The sequence below is a fragment of the Oncorhynchus mykiss genome, chromosome 7, assembly GCF_013265735.2.
Source record: "Oncorhynchus mykiss isolate Arlee chromosome 7, USDA_OmykA_1.1, whole genome shotgun sequence".
NCBI classification, from domain to species: domain Eukaryota; kingdom Metazoa; phylum Chordata; class Actinopteri; order Salmoniformes; family Salmonidae; genus Oncorhynchus; species Oncorhynchus mykiss.
In genome coordinates, this window is record NC_048571.1 from 62741414 (window position 1) to 62754245 (window position 12832).

General features: G+C 43.2%; 1 protein-coding gene across 9 annotated transcripts in view; it reads right to left on the reverse strand.

The window, feature by feature from the left end:
- LOC110528182 (inositol 1,4,5-trisphosphate receptor type 1) overlaps positions 1-12832 on the reverse strand; it is a 175444-nt gene that overhangs the window by 94432 nt on the left and 68180 nt on the right. For 5 of the 9 annotated variants that reach the window (XM_036983724.1, XM_036983730.1, XM_036983728.1 and 2 more), the window contains exons 27-35: positions 11468-11638; positions 10314-10394; positions 10052-10189; positions 9848-9973; positions 9450-9650; positions 8961-9212; positions 8436-8561; positions 8047-8175; positions 883-909 (exon numbers count right to left, since the gene is read on the reverse strand). In XM_036983724.1, coding sequence (XP_036839619.1) covers positions 883-909; positions 8047-8175; positions 8436-8561; positions 8961-9212; positions 9450-9650; positions 9848-9973; positions 10052-10189; positions 10314-10394; positions 11468-11638 — 1251 coding nt within the window. The remainder of the gene's footprint in view (positions 1-882; positions 910-8046; positions 8176-8435; positions 8562-8960; positions 9213-9449; positions 9651-9847; positions 9974-10051; positions 10190-10313; positions 10395-11467; positions 11639-12832) is intronic. The other 4 variants (XM_021610038.2, XM_021610040.2, XM_036983729.1 and 1 more) reach the window with 1 other exon arrangement.

A 12832-nucleotide genomic window follows, 5' to 3' on the forward strand; every position in this document is an offset into this window, starting at 1 on the left:
TAAAACTTCTTACCTGGGAATATTGAAGACTCATGTTAAAAGGAACCACCAGCTTTCATATGTTCTCATGTTCTGAGCAAGGAACTGAAACGTTAGCTTTCTTACATAGCACATATTGCACTTTTACGTTCTTCTCCAACACTTTGTTTTTGCATTATTTAAACCAAATTGAACATGTTTCATTATCTACTTGAGGCTAAATAGATTTTATTGATGTATTATATTAAGTTAAAATAAGTGTTAAATCAGTATTGTTGTAATTGTCATTATTACAAATACATATTTATTTATTTTTAATATCGGCCGATTAATCGGTATCGGCTTTTTTTGGTCCTCCAATAATCGGTATCGGTGTTGAAAAATCATAATCGGTCGACCTCTACACCTAACCCTCTGAAACAACATGATGGCACAATGGGAAATCTGCCTCAGATTCTGCTGCATAATCACAACCTGTTACCTTACACCACAAACCCCTCCCCCTTCTGACTGTGTTAGGGTAGAGGAGGGAGGGGTGATAACACCTGTAACCAGGCCAGCAGGGTGGAGGTGAAGAATCAAACTGCTGGGTTTAGCGGCAGTTAGCTTTCCCATGTGAAACACCAAGCACCAACATCACACCGTCATATTGGCCCAGCCCACCCAAACCCCTGTGTGACACCACAGTGACAACACCCTGTCAGACCAACTGAACATGACTAAACAAAAATAGTTTGTATTCAGACAAAAATTGGAGAGGAAACATTGCATTTGTGCTAAGGTTGTCTAACCCTACCAACACCAGCTGAGGTAATGGGATGGAAAAGCACATGCACACTCACGCACGAAACATTAGCACCCAGATGTGTGTGGTCCCCATTCCAATAAATGTAAATAAAATACCTCTATCCTTTTCCCCAAAAGTGAGGCCTGCAGCAGAGGATGAAAGCAGTCAGAAAATAAAATAATTGTCAGTGACAATATTCAGGATAAGCCACTTGATAACCTGGTATCTCACCTCTCTTACAGTCTCTACGCCAGGGATTATCAAGTAGATTAAGACGCGGGATGATTTTTTTCTTGAACGGATGGTCAAGGGGCCGGAACATAATCACATAAATATTTTGTTGACTGCAAATTGACCGTAAAAACCCCAAACAGATATAATATTAGACTAAAACATAATCACATGACATTTGTATATGATCACATTGTGCGTGGGAATACTTTGGAACAGATGATCAAAATCACTTGCAGCTGATTTTGCTGGTGTCTTTACAGTATTCTGTCCAACAATAATACATTTAATTAAATAATTGTTCAGAAAACTTGGGGGGCCAAATAAAATCACCCGTGGGCCAAATTTGGCCAGGAGGCAACCAGTTGGGGAACCTTGCTCTACACACTGGTGCAGATGCCCATTATAATCAACTCATACCCTACGGGGTCCGGAGCCTGCTGCTACATGACAATTAATTGCACCCACCTGGTGTCACAGGTCTAAATCAGTGCATGATTGGAAGGGAACAATGGAAAAAAATGCAATGGAACTGCCTTCATGGCCCAGAGTTCAGTTTGAGGGGTCTAGAAGGTCTAATGTCTTCTATTCTAGGAATTGAAGAGCGAGCCGTTTACCAAGAAGTACAAGAATGGACATTGAACACAATGATCAACAATTACTGCATGTTGTCTACCAAGGATATGACTGTACAACAGGAAAACGGCATGATAATCATTACAGACGGTCACAGCAAGAGGCTACAGCTCTCTAAGGCTAGGATGATGACTAACTCCATGTTCCAGGATGAAAGACAGAAATGGCAAATGAGGTTGAAGGAACTGAGGGAAGGAGGCGTGAACTGGCGTTCTCTGACAGTACGTCACTCTATGTTCAGAGAAGGGGTGCATTTTAAAACCGTATTGCTCGGAGACACACACACACACACACACACACACACACACACACACACACACACACACCTTGTGAGTGTTCTGTGATTCACCATCTACATTTTCAGAAATTGGTAGGAATCACTTAAGAGCCTATAGCTTAAACATTTGAATTCAATCACTTTTTGACAGCATCCCTTTTTTGATTTACACAAAACTTTCTATACATGTTTGCCCACAGAAAATGTTTATTTTTAGACCTGAATTCAGGATGCATCCGGCCGTGATTGGGAGTCCCCTGCATCACATCCAGCCGTGATAGTAGTCCGGGTTTGGCCGGGGTAGGCCGTCATTGTAAATAAGAATTTGTTCTTAACTGACTTGCCTAGTGATATATATATATATATATATATATATATATATATATATATATATATATATATATATATATATATATATATATATATAAAAAGCTGATATAATATATATATATATATATATATATATATATATTATATATTATATCTCTATCTATCTATCTATATCTATATCTATCTATATCTCTCTATCTCTATCTATATACACAAAAAAATATATATTCAAAAAATATTAATATATATAAAAATAAAAGTGATCAAAGTTGACCCATTATGCATACCACGAGACATTCATGTCTTCATCACTGGAAAAGATACACCATTGAGTGTGATATCATTTAAAAGCTTACAGTGTTGTACTTGAAAATAATATTTTGTAATATGTATTTATTTTTAAACCTTTAATGTCAATTATCTAAAAATGCATAAACTCAGATGTCATTTTTTTTAAAATCATATTTGCATATATTGAAGCTTAGACCCTATTTCACTACATCTGAGGTTTTTGTGTTGTGCCCGCCAACACTTGAGATACAACATGCTCTTAAATACAGGGTGGGTGTCATTTCTATCATAGAAATAGAATTCATAGAATGGACCTATCCCTTCATACTCCTGCAATTTAGCTGGTACACCATTGATATGTACAGTAAATTCAGAAAGTATTCAGACCCACTGACTTATTTCTCATCAATATATACACAATAGCCCATAATCACAAATTGAAAACAAGTTTTTAGACATTTTTGCAAATGTATTAAAAATAAAAAACAGAAATACATTTACATACGTATTCAGACCCTTTGCTATGAGACTTGGAATTGAACTCCGGTGTATCTGGTTTCCATTGATCATTCTTGAGATGTTTCTACAACTTGATTGGAGTCCACCTGTGGTAAATTCAATTGACTGGACTAGATTTGGAAAGGAACACACCTGTCTATATAAGGTCCCACAGTTGACAGTGCGTGTCAGAGCAAAAACCAAGCCATGAGGTCAAAAGAACTGTCCGTAGAGCTACAAAACAGGATTGTGTAGAGGCACAGATCTGGGGAAGGGTACCAAAGCATTTCTGCAATATTGAAGGTCCCCTAGAACACAGTGGCCTCTATCATTCTTAAATGGAAGTCTGGAACCACCAAGACTCTTCCAAGAGCTGGCCGCCCGACCAAACTAAGTAATCGGGGGAGAAGGGCATTGTTCAGGGAGGTGACCAAGAACCTGATGGTCACGCTGACAGAGCTCCAGAGTTCCTCTGTGGAGATGGGAGAACCTTCTAGAAGGACAACCATCTCTGCAGCACTCTACCAATCAGGCCTTTATGGTAGAGTGGCCAGAGAGAAGACACTACTCTGTAAAAGGTACATGACATCCCACTTGGAGTTTGCCAAAAGTCACCTAAAGGTCTCTGGGACCATAAGAAATAACATTCTTATGGTCTAATGAAACCAAGACTGAACTCTTTGGCCTGAATGCCAAGCGTCACGTCTGGAGAAAACCTGGCACCATCCCTATGGCGAGGCATGGTGGTGGCAGTATCATGCTGCAGGGATGTTTTTCAGCAGCAGGGACTGGGAGACTGGTCAGGATCGAGGGAAAGATGAACGTAGCAAAGTACAGAGATCCTTGATGAAAACCTGCTCAGGACCTCAGACTGGGGCAAAGGTTCACCTTCCAACAGGATAACTACCCTAAGGACACAGCGAAGACAACGCAGGAGTGGCTTAGGGACAAGTCTCTGAATGTTCTTGAGTGGCCCAGCCAGAGCCCAGACATGAACCCGACCGAACATCTCTGGAGAGATCTGAGAATAGCTGTGAAGCGATGCTCCCCATCCAACCTGACATAGCTTGAGAGGATCTGCAGAGAAGAATGAGAGAAACTCCCAAAATACAGGTGTGCCAAGCTTGTAGAGTCATACCCAAGAAGACTCGAGGCTGTAATCACTGCTAAATGTGCTTCAACAAAGTACTGAGTAAAGGGTCTGAATACTTATGTAAATGTGATATTTAAGTAATTTGTTTTGCTAAAATTAATATTTTAATTATTTTTTTTACACTAAATTTAATTTACAGTTTTACCTCCATAAAGATGACCACCGGTCCATCCACCATCAAATGTCAACTTGAATGGTCATGTCTATTCTATGATCTATATTTCAATAGGTTTTCTATAGAGGATTAACAGTATAATTTAAAACCGATAATCTCATTCAATCAAATCAAATCTAATTTGTCACATGTGTAGTAGACCTTAGAGTGAAATGCTTACTTACAAGCCCTTAACTAACAATATTTTAAGAAGTTACGAAAAAAACAGGCCAAGATCCCCGTAATTTGCAAGAAGAAAAGAGGCAGGAAAAGGGGCCGCAGATCGGGCTGCCTTCTGAGAATCCGTAGGCGAGCGAGTAAACTCCAACCGCCATCCGTTCTTCTTGCTAACGTGCAATCATTGGAAAATAAAATTGATAACCTAAAATTAAGATTATCCTACCAACGGGACATAAAAAATCGCAATATCTTATGTTTCACCGAAACGTGGCTGGTGGCGGGATTTTCCATGCACCGGCAGAACAGAGAAGCTATATCTGGTAAGACGAGGGGTGGGGGTGTGTGTCTATTTGTCAATAACAGCTGGTGCGCAATGTCTAATATTAAAGAAATCTCGAGGTATTGCTCACCTGAAGTAGAGTACCTTATGATAAGCTGTAGACCACACTATCTACCAAGAGATCATCGACATTATTCGTAGCCGTCTATTTACCTCCACAGAACGAAGCTGTCAATAAGACCGCTCTCAACCAAAAGCCATAAGCAAAGAAACAAATGCTCACCCAGAAGCGTCGCTCTTAGTGGCCAGGGACTTTAATGCAGGCAAACTTAAATCAATTTTACCAAATTTTTACCAGCATGTCACGTGCAACAAGAGGAAAGAAAAATTCTAGACCACCTTAAGTCCACACAAAGAGATGCATACAAAGCTCTCCCCCGCCCTCCATTTGGCAAATCTGACCATAATTCATCCCTCCTGATTCCTGCTTACAAGCAAATAACGCTCTCGGTAGCCGATGTGAACAAAACCTTTAAACAGGTCAACATTCACAAAGCCACTGGGCCAGACAGATTACCAGGACGTGTATTTAAAGCATGGGTGGACCCAACTGTCAAGTGTCTCAATGACATTTTCAACCTCTCCCTGACCGTGTCTGTAATATCTACGTTTCAAGCAGACCACCATAGTCCCTGTGACCAAGGAAGCGAAGGTAACCTGCCTAAATGATTACCGCCCCGTAGCACTCACGTCGGTAGCCATGAAGTGTTTTGAAAGGCAGGTCATGGCTCACATCAACAGCCTCCCCCCGGACACCTTAGACCCATTCTAATTCGCATAACGCCCCAACAGATCCACAGATGACTCAATCGCACTCCTCACTGCACTTTCCCACCTGGACAAAAGGAACACCTATGTGAAAATGCTGTTCATTGACTAGAGCTCAGTGTTCAACACCATAGTGCCCACGGAGCTCATCACTAAGCTAAGGACTTGGGGACTAAACACCTCCCTCTGGAACTGGATCCAGGACTTCCTGACGGGCCGCCCCCAGGTGGTAAGAGTAGGCAACAACACGTCTGCCATGCTGATCCTTAACACTGGGGGCCCTCAGTGGTGTGTACTTAGTCCCCTCCTATACTCCTTGTTTACCCACGACTGCATGGCCAAACATGATTCCAACACTATCATTAAGTTTGCTGACGACACAACAGTGGTAGGACTGATCACCGACAATGATGAGAGGTCAGGAAACTGGCAGTGTGGTGCCAGGACAACAACCTCTCCCTCAATGTGAGCAAGACAAAGGAGCGGATCGTGGACTACAGGAAAGGGAGGGCTGAACAGGCCTCCATTAACATCGACAGGGCTCTGTGTGTGGAGTAAAGGTGGTCTAGAGTTTTTTCCCCCCCTCGGGTTGCACATTTAGCATGCTGGTAAAGATTAGGTAGTATGGATATGAGTTTCCCTGCATTAAAGTCCCCACCCAATAGGAGAGCCACCTCTGGATGAACGTTTTCCTGTTTGCTTATGGCCGTATACAGCTCATTGAGTGCGGTCTTAGTGCCAGCATCAGTCTGTGGTGGTATATAGACGGCTACAAAAAATATAGATGTAAACTCTCTTGGTAAATAGTGTGGTCTACAGCTTATCATGAGATGCTCTACTTCAGGGCGAGCAAAACAGACTTCCTTAGATTTCGTGCACCAGCTGTTGTTTACAAATATACATAGACCGCCGACCCTTGTCTTACCAGAAGCTGCTGTTCTATCCTGCCGAAAAAGCTTAAAACCCGCCAGGTGTATTTTAATCATGTTCAGCCATGACTCGGTGAAACATAAGATATTACAGTTTTAATGTCCTGTTGGTAGGATATACATGCTCGTAGTTCGTCTATTTTATTATCGATTGATTGTACGTTGACTAATAGGACCGATGGTAAAGGTAGATTACCCTCTTGGCGACGGATCCTTACAAGGCACCCGGACTGTCGTCCACGATATCTACGGCTTTTCCTCCTGCGAATGACGGGGATGAGGGCCCTGTTGGGCTTCCCGAAGTAAATCCTTCCTGTCCGACTCATTGAACAATTCTTCCAGTATGGGGTGAGTAATCGCTGCTCTGATGTCAAGAAGCTCTTTTCGGTCATAAGACACGGTGGCAGAAACATTATGTACAAAATAACGCGAAAAGCATGCACAATAGCACAATTGGATACAGGATCGTAAAACGGCAGCCATCTCCTTCAGCGCCATTATTATTGCCATTATCATCGCCATTTTTATCGCCATTTTTCAAGTCAACATTCTCTGGTGTGTTATTCCCATGTTAGTACATTTATCAGCCAAAACATGACACCCACCCTGTATTCAAGAGCATGTTGTGTCTCAACAACATATGTGTATATAAAAATAAAATAAAAATCAGAGTTAACGCTTTTAGATAATTGATGTTAAAGGTTAAAAAGTCAATTATCTATTAAAAAACATGTTTTTCAAGAAATATCCATCCCAACTGTTGATCTTTTCCAGTGAAGAACACATGCTTGTCTCATGGTATGGTGGGGTATGCAAAATGTGTCAACTTTGAGCACCTTTATCTATTGAATGTTTTGGCATTAAGGTTAAAAAATACACTTTCTGAGCACTTCTACAATGGTCAAATATGTATGGATGGTTATGTTCAAATCAAAGGAGGTGCTGTCAAAAAGTGATTGAATTGAAATGGATTCACCATATAGGTTGGTAGGTGGAGAAGGGAGTGGGATGAAACCATTAGGTTATGTCAATGGAGGGAGGGGACATACTGTATGCATATGTGGTTAAAATGTAGATTTGGTGACTATTAGTATATCTATCCATATTTACAAACATGGTCCTGGTCACCTACACTATACAATAAAGTGATGAAAGAGAGGGAGGGGGCTGGGGGTTAAAGGTAACAATAGCTAGTTGTGGGAGGGGCTATGTTAGGAGAGAGACAGGTGCCTCTTGGGAGCTGGGAGCTATCTATCTACAGAGACATTTTTGGTAATTATTAAACCTTCAACCATGACATTAGCACTGTCTTACTCCGAGGCGAGCCAAACCAAGCTTTACTGAGCCGGCCTGGTTACACATCCACCACTGTCCGTTTCAAGACGGTTTCAACAATGTGAAAAGAAAATATCTGATCCAACACAGTTTGGTTTCGGTCGACACAATCATGTAAAATGGATAACAGTGGTTAGTTGTTGGTTGCCAGTGGTTACCTGCAGGCTGGTGGACTGGTCGGAGAAGGGTGAGCTGAAGAAGGTGGTCACGATTCCCATGACTATCTCGGTCACGTAGCTCTCCAGGACTGTGTCGGCGTGTTTGCGGTCACTCGTGTTGTTGCACACCTGCAGAAGACACAAGGTCAAGAAGGTGACCACAACTCATTCCTGTTTCACCTGTAGTTGTACTGCCCTTATAACATTTATATAGTCTGAATACGGAAATGAATGCAGGGATACGTACAGTATAGGAGGATAAACTGTGTTGTGCTAATAATTATACTATTGTGCTCCAATGATGCCTTGTAAATGAGTTTAATTGAAACCCTGACCCACACTCATCAGTCATTCAGACATAGAACTATTGTGCAAGTGTTGTCCCTCACCCTGCAGATGTCCACCAGGAAGTTCTCAAAGAGCTTCCACATGTGGTTGCTGGTGTAGATCTCCTTCATCTCCACCTCTGTGTCCACATAGCAGTGGTTCAGGAAGTTGATGTAGGCTATCTTCACCTGGAAAGGACAGGATTAAATACCATCATTACACCCTGTCTATGCCCCTAGGAGTTGTTTTACAATGATGATGAATGCATCTTGATTGTAGCTTTGGCCTGGGCTGGAGTACAGTAGCATGATGTTAGTTGACATGGTTATACTGGGTTTGTTCCCATAGAGTGAGGCTCAAAACTGTCTAACACAGAGAAGATGACAGCTAGTGGACAATTAGTTGTCCACAAGAGTGAAACGGGGACGAGGGCATACAGGCCTTTGTGGGGACGGTTAGTTGATAATTGGTACTGTTGGCTTGTGATGTCTTGGAGACCCATAGCCCCCTGCTCTAAACCTTCAAGTATAACCCTAATCCCCACCCTTCTCTCTCTGCATCTTCCAACCTGTATCTCCTCAACTCACCTCAGGAATACAGTCCTCGTGGGTGACTACCCTCACTATGTCATCCAGAGGCAGCAGAGAGTTACATTTGATCTCAGTGTAGACGTTCTTTCCCTCAGTGCAGACAGCCAGCAGCTCTACCAGGTGAATGTGGTACATCAGAGGACTGTTCTGATCCATCCGGTCCCGCTCTGACCGCATCATCGTCACCAGGGTCTGGAAGGATGCACGGTCGTTGTAGAACACCAGCACATCCTCACCAGCATTCACCAGCTATGGAGAAGAGAGGGACAGAAAATAAAGGTACAGGGTAGGTTGGAAAGGGATGGTCAAATATGTCCGAAAAGGATTTGTTGGGGATGGACTTGAGTTGCATATAATTTGGTATTAAGGTATCAAGTTGTAGAAATAGACAACTCTTTTAGAATGACAAATTAACTGTCTTGAAAAGAGTCAACTAGACTGAAACGTTGACAAATACACATGCTGAGGTTATTACTGAAAAAAGACCTCAGCCATGACGATGTCTTGACACTTCTTAATGAACTTGCTCTCGGCCTTGACGATGGTCTGCAGGAACTTGAGGTACTGGACGTTGCGGCCATGCGTCTCGATGCAGTGGACAAAGTGCTGCACCACTCGCTCATTGATCTCACTGCACAGCTGGAAGTTATTCATGAAGATATGCTGCATGGTGACTGCCTCGAGGATCTAAAGGTTGGAAGAGAGAGAAGAGGGAAAGAGAGAGAAGAGGGGGAGGGAGAGAGAGCGAAAGAGGGATGGAGACAGAAGAGACAGAGAAAGAGAGAGAAAGAGTAGAAGAGATGGTTAGAGTAAGACAGTGTTAATGTCATGGTAAGAGTAAGAACAGTGGTGAGGTCATGGTGGGTCAGTGTAGTCTGTCTCACCCCAGGGTTGAGGAACAGGTTGATGTGTTTGTGAAGCAGGGCCTGGTTCTGCTGGTTCCCTGCACAGAAGTTCTGCAGGAACTGGTGGGCCAGTTTCATGATCTCCTGCATACGCACATCCTCCCCCTGGAGACAACACCGACGATGAAAGGATGGAGAGCACAAAAACACACCTCTACAAACACGCCCACACAAACACAGTACCTTCTCATAGGGGATCTGCAGTAACTCCAGCACCACGGTGTGGGCCCCCATGTTCCTGAGGAGTCTCTGCTGCTGCTTCTTACTCTTCCTGCCGGACAGACTCTCCTGAACACACAACCTGCTGAGACGCAGCAGAATCTACACACACACACAACACGTGTAGACAAAGGGGTTCACTATGTTGCCCATAGCTCTATCTGTCCCAGATACCTATATGATAATACAGTATAATGAAAAGTTAAAAAGACTGTTTAGACTTCACCTCCTTCACCACTCTGTAGTTGTAGCTGCTGGTGCTCTCTGGTTTCTTTGGTTTGTCTGAGCCACTTGAGTTGGATTCACCCTAAAGAACAAGACCAACGCTAACACCAACGCTCTATTGCCATAGTTTAACACACAGAGCTAAGCACTAGGTGGCTAACTCCTGTTCTGTGGATGCATACTACCGTACCTTCTTGGACTGCAACCGTACCTTCTTGGACTGCAACCGTACCTTCTTGGACTGCAACCGTACCTTCTTGGACTGCAACCGTACCTTCTTGGACTGCAACCGTACCTTCTTGGACTGCAACCGTACCTTCTTGGACTGCAACCGTACCTTCTTGGACTGCAACCATACCTTCTTGGACTGCAACCGTACCTTCTTGGACTGCAACCGTACCTTCTTGGACTACTACCGTGCCTTCTTGGACTACTACCGTACCTTCTTGGACTGCAACCGTACCGTCTTGGACTACTACTGTACCGTCTTGGACTACTACCGTACCTTCTTGGACTGCAACCGTACCTTCTTGGACTGCAACCGTACCTTCTTGGACTGCAACCGTACCTTCTTGGACTGCAACCATACCTTCTTGGACTGCAACCGTACCTTCTTGGACTGCAACCGTACCTTCTTGGACTACTACCGTGCCTTCTTGGACTACTACCGTACCTTCTTGGACTGCAACCGTACCGTCTTGGACTACTACTGTACCGTCTTGGACTACTACCGTACCGTCTTGGACTACTACCGTACCTTCTTGGACTACTACCGTACCTTCTTGGACTACTACCGTACCTTCTTGGACTACTACTGTACCGTCTTGGACTACTACCGTACCGTCTTGGACAGCTACCGTACCTTCTTGGACTGCAACCGTACCTTCTTGGACTACTACTGTACCGTCTTGGACTACTACCGTACCGTCTTGGACAGCTACCGTACCGTCTTGGACAGCTACCGTACCTTCTTGGACTACTACCGTACCTTCTTGGACTACTACCGTACCTTATTGAACTATTAGAGTCCTGCATGTTGCTCAAAGCCAAAGATTTTCACTGTACCCTGCAATCACACCTACAACACTGTACATGTGCCTATCAAACACTCTGAATCTGAATCGACTACTGTACCTTCTCGGACTACTACCGTACCTTCTTGTGTTGAGAATCGGCAGAGTGTTCCCCAGTGTCCATGCCCTCGTCTGGCCCCAGTCTCTTGTAGACCCACAGCTCAGACTTCTCCACAATGGAGCGTAGCTGGTCCAGGTCTGACTTGATCTGTTTGTAGTTCTCCACATCCTGACTGGTCACCAGCAACTGGACCTGGAGGCATGGGCAACCCACCGGTAGGACACCAGTATGGAGGACACCAGATTTTGGATGGTTGCATGGTGTTTATGATTAGAGACGAACAAGAGTTTTACCTGGTCATGTGACTGGACTAGGATCAACTCTGGGCCCTAGTTGGAGTGTAAATCTACAGGTTTTCCCTGGTCAGGTCATGAAGTAATTTACTGGTCAAGCATGGCTAAAGCCCTACCGGGTACTTATGGTCTGTTAGGATAATTGGAATTACTCTAAGAATATTAGGTGAGTAATGGGGTCATTGGTAGGCTACAGTGTAATGGTATGACTATTCTGTATGTATGACAGTATGACTAATAGGACTACATTTAACATTTTAGTCATTTAGCAGACATTCATATTCAGAAAAACACACAATAAGTGCATAACAATATGTCCAAATAAGCAGAGGTGTGGACTTGAGTCACATGACTTGGACTCGAGTCCCAAATATGATGACTTGCAACTCGACTTTAACACCAATGACTCATGACTTAACTTGGACTTGAGCCTTTTGACTCGAACTGACTTGATACCTTCCCCAAGCCCAAATATTAAAAATGATGCTATTAAAATTGATGCAGCGCATCAACTCTTCATTTAAGGGATTACAGTTTGAATCGGACAGCAACCAATTAAATTGTGCCAGCTGAGAAAAAGTTTCACATGGAAGTGCAGAGGAACATCGGCAGGTGAATTCAGATGGAGCCCTTGGAAAGATGATACCCAAAATTATTATTTTCGGAAATAAAGAAAAACAAAAAATTGATTGCAACTTTCAAAACATGCAGGAAGAAAATGACAGACGAAGGTGCAACAACTTCCAACTTTGTTCGACATTTGAAGCTGCACAAAGAACAGTAAGTTGTGGCTAATATAGCCGACAGCTTTATATAACTTTGCTAGTGTAGCATGTAGGCTAACGTAACGTTAAATCAATGAGCTTCCACACAGTCAGTCAGTGCGGGAACGTGATCATTGCACCCAAGATTGAGCTACAACTAGCTAGGCAGTTGGTAGCCTAAATCCTGCCTGATGTTACTGCTGTTCCTGAAACCATTAACATACGTTAGCCTACTGTAACCACACACAGAGAGTGTGTGTGTGTGTGTGTGTGTGTGTGTGTGTGTTAAGGTTGGGTGATTGTGTACAAGCCTACATTGCACGATTGTG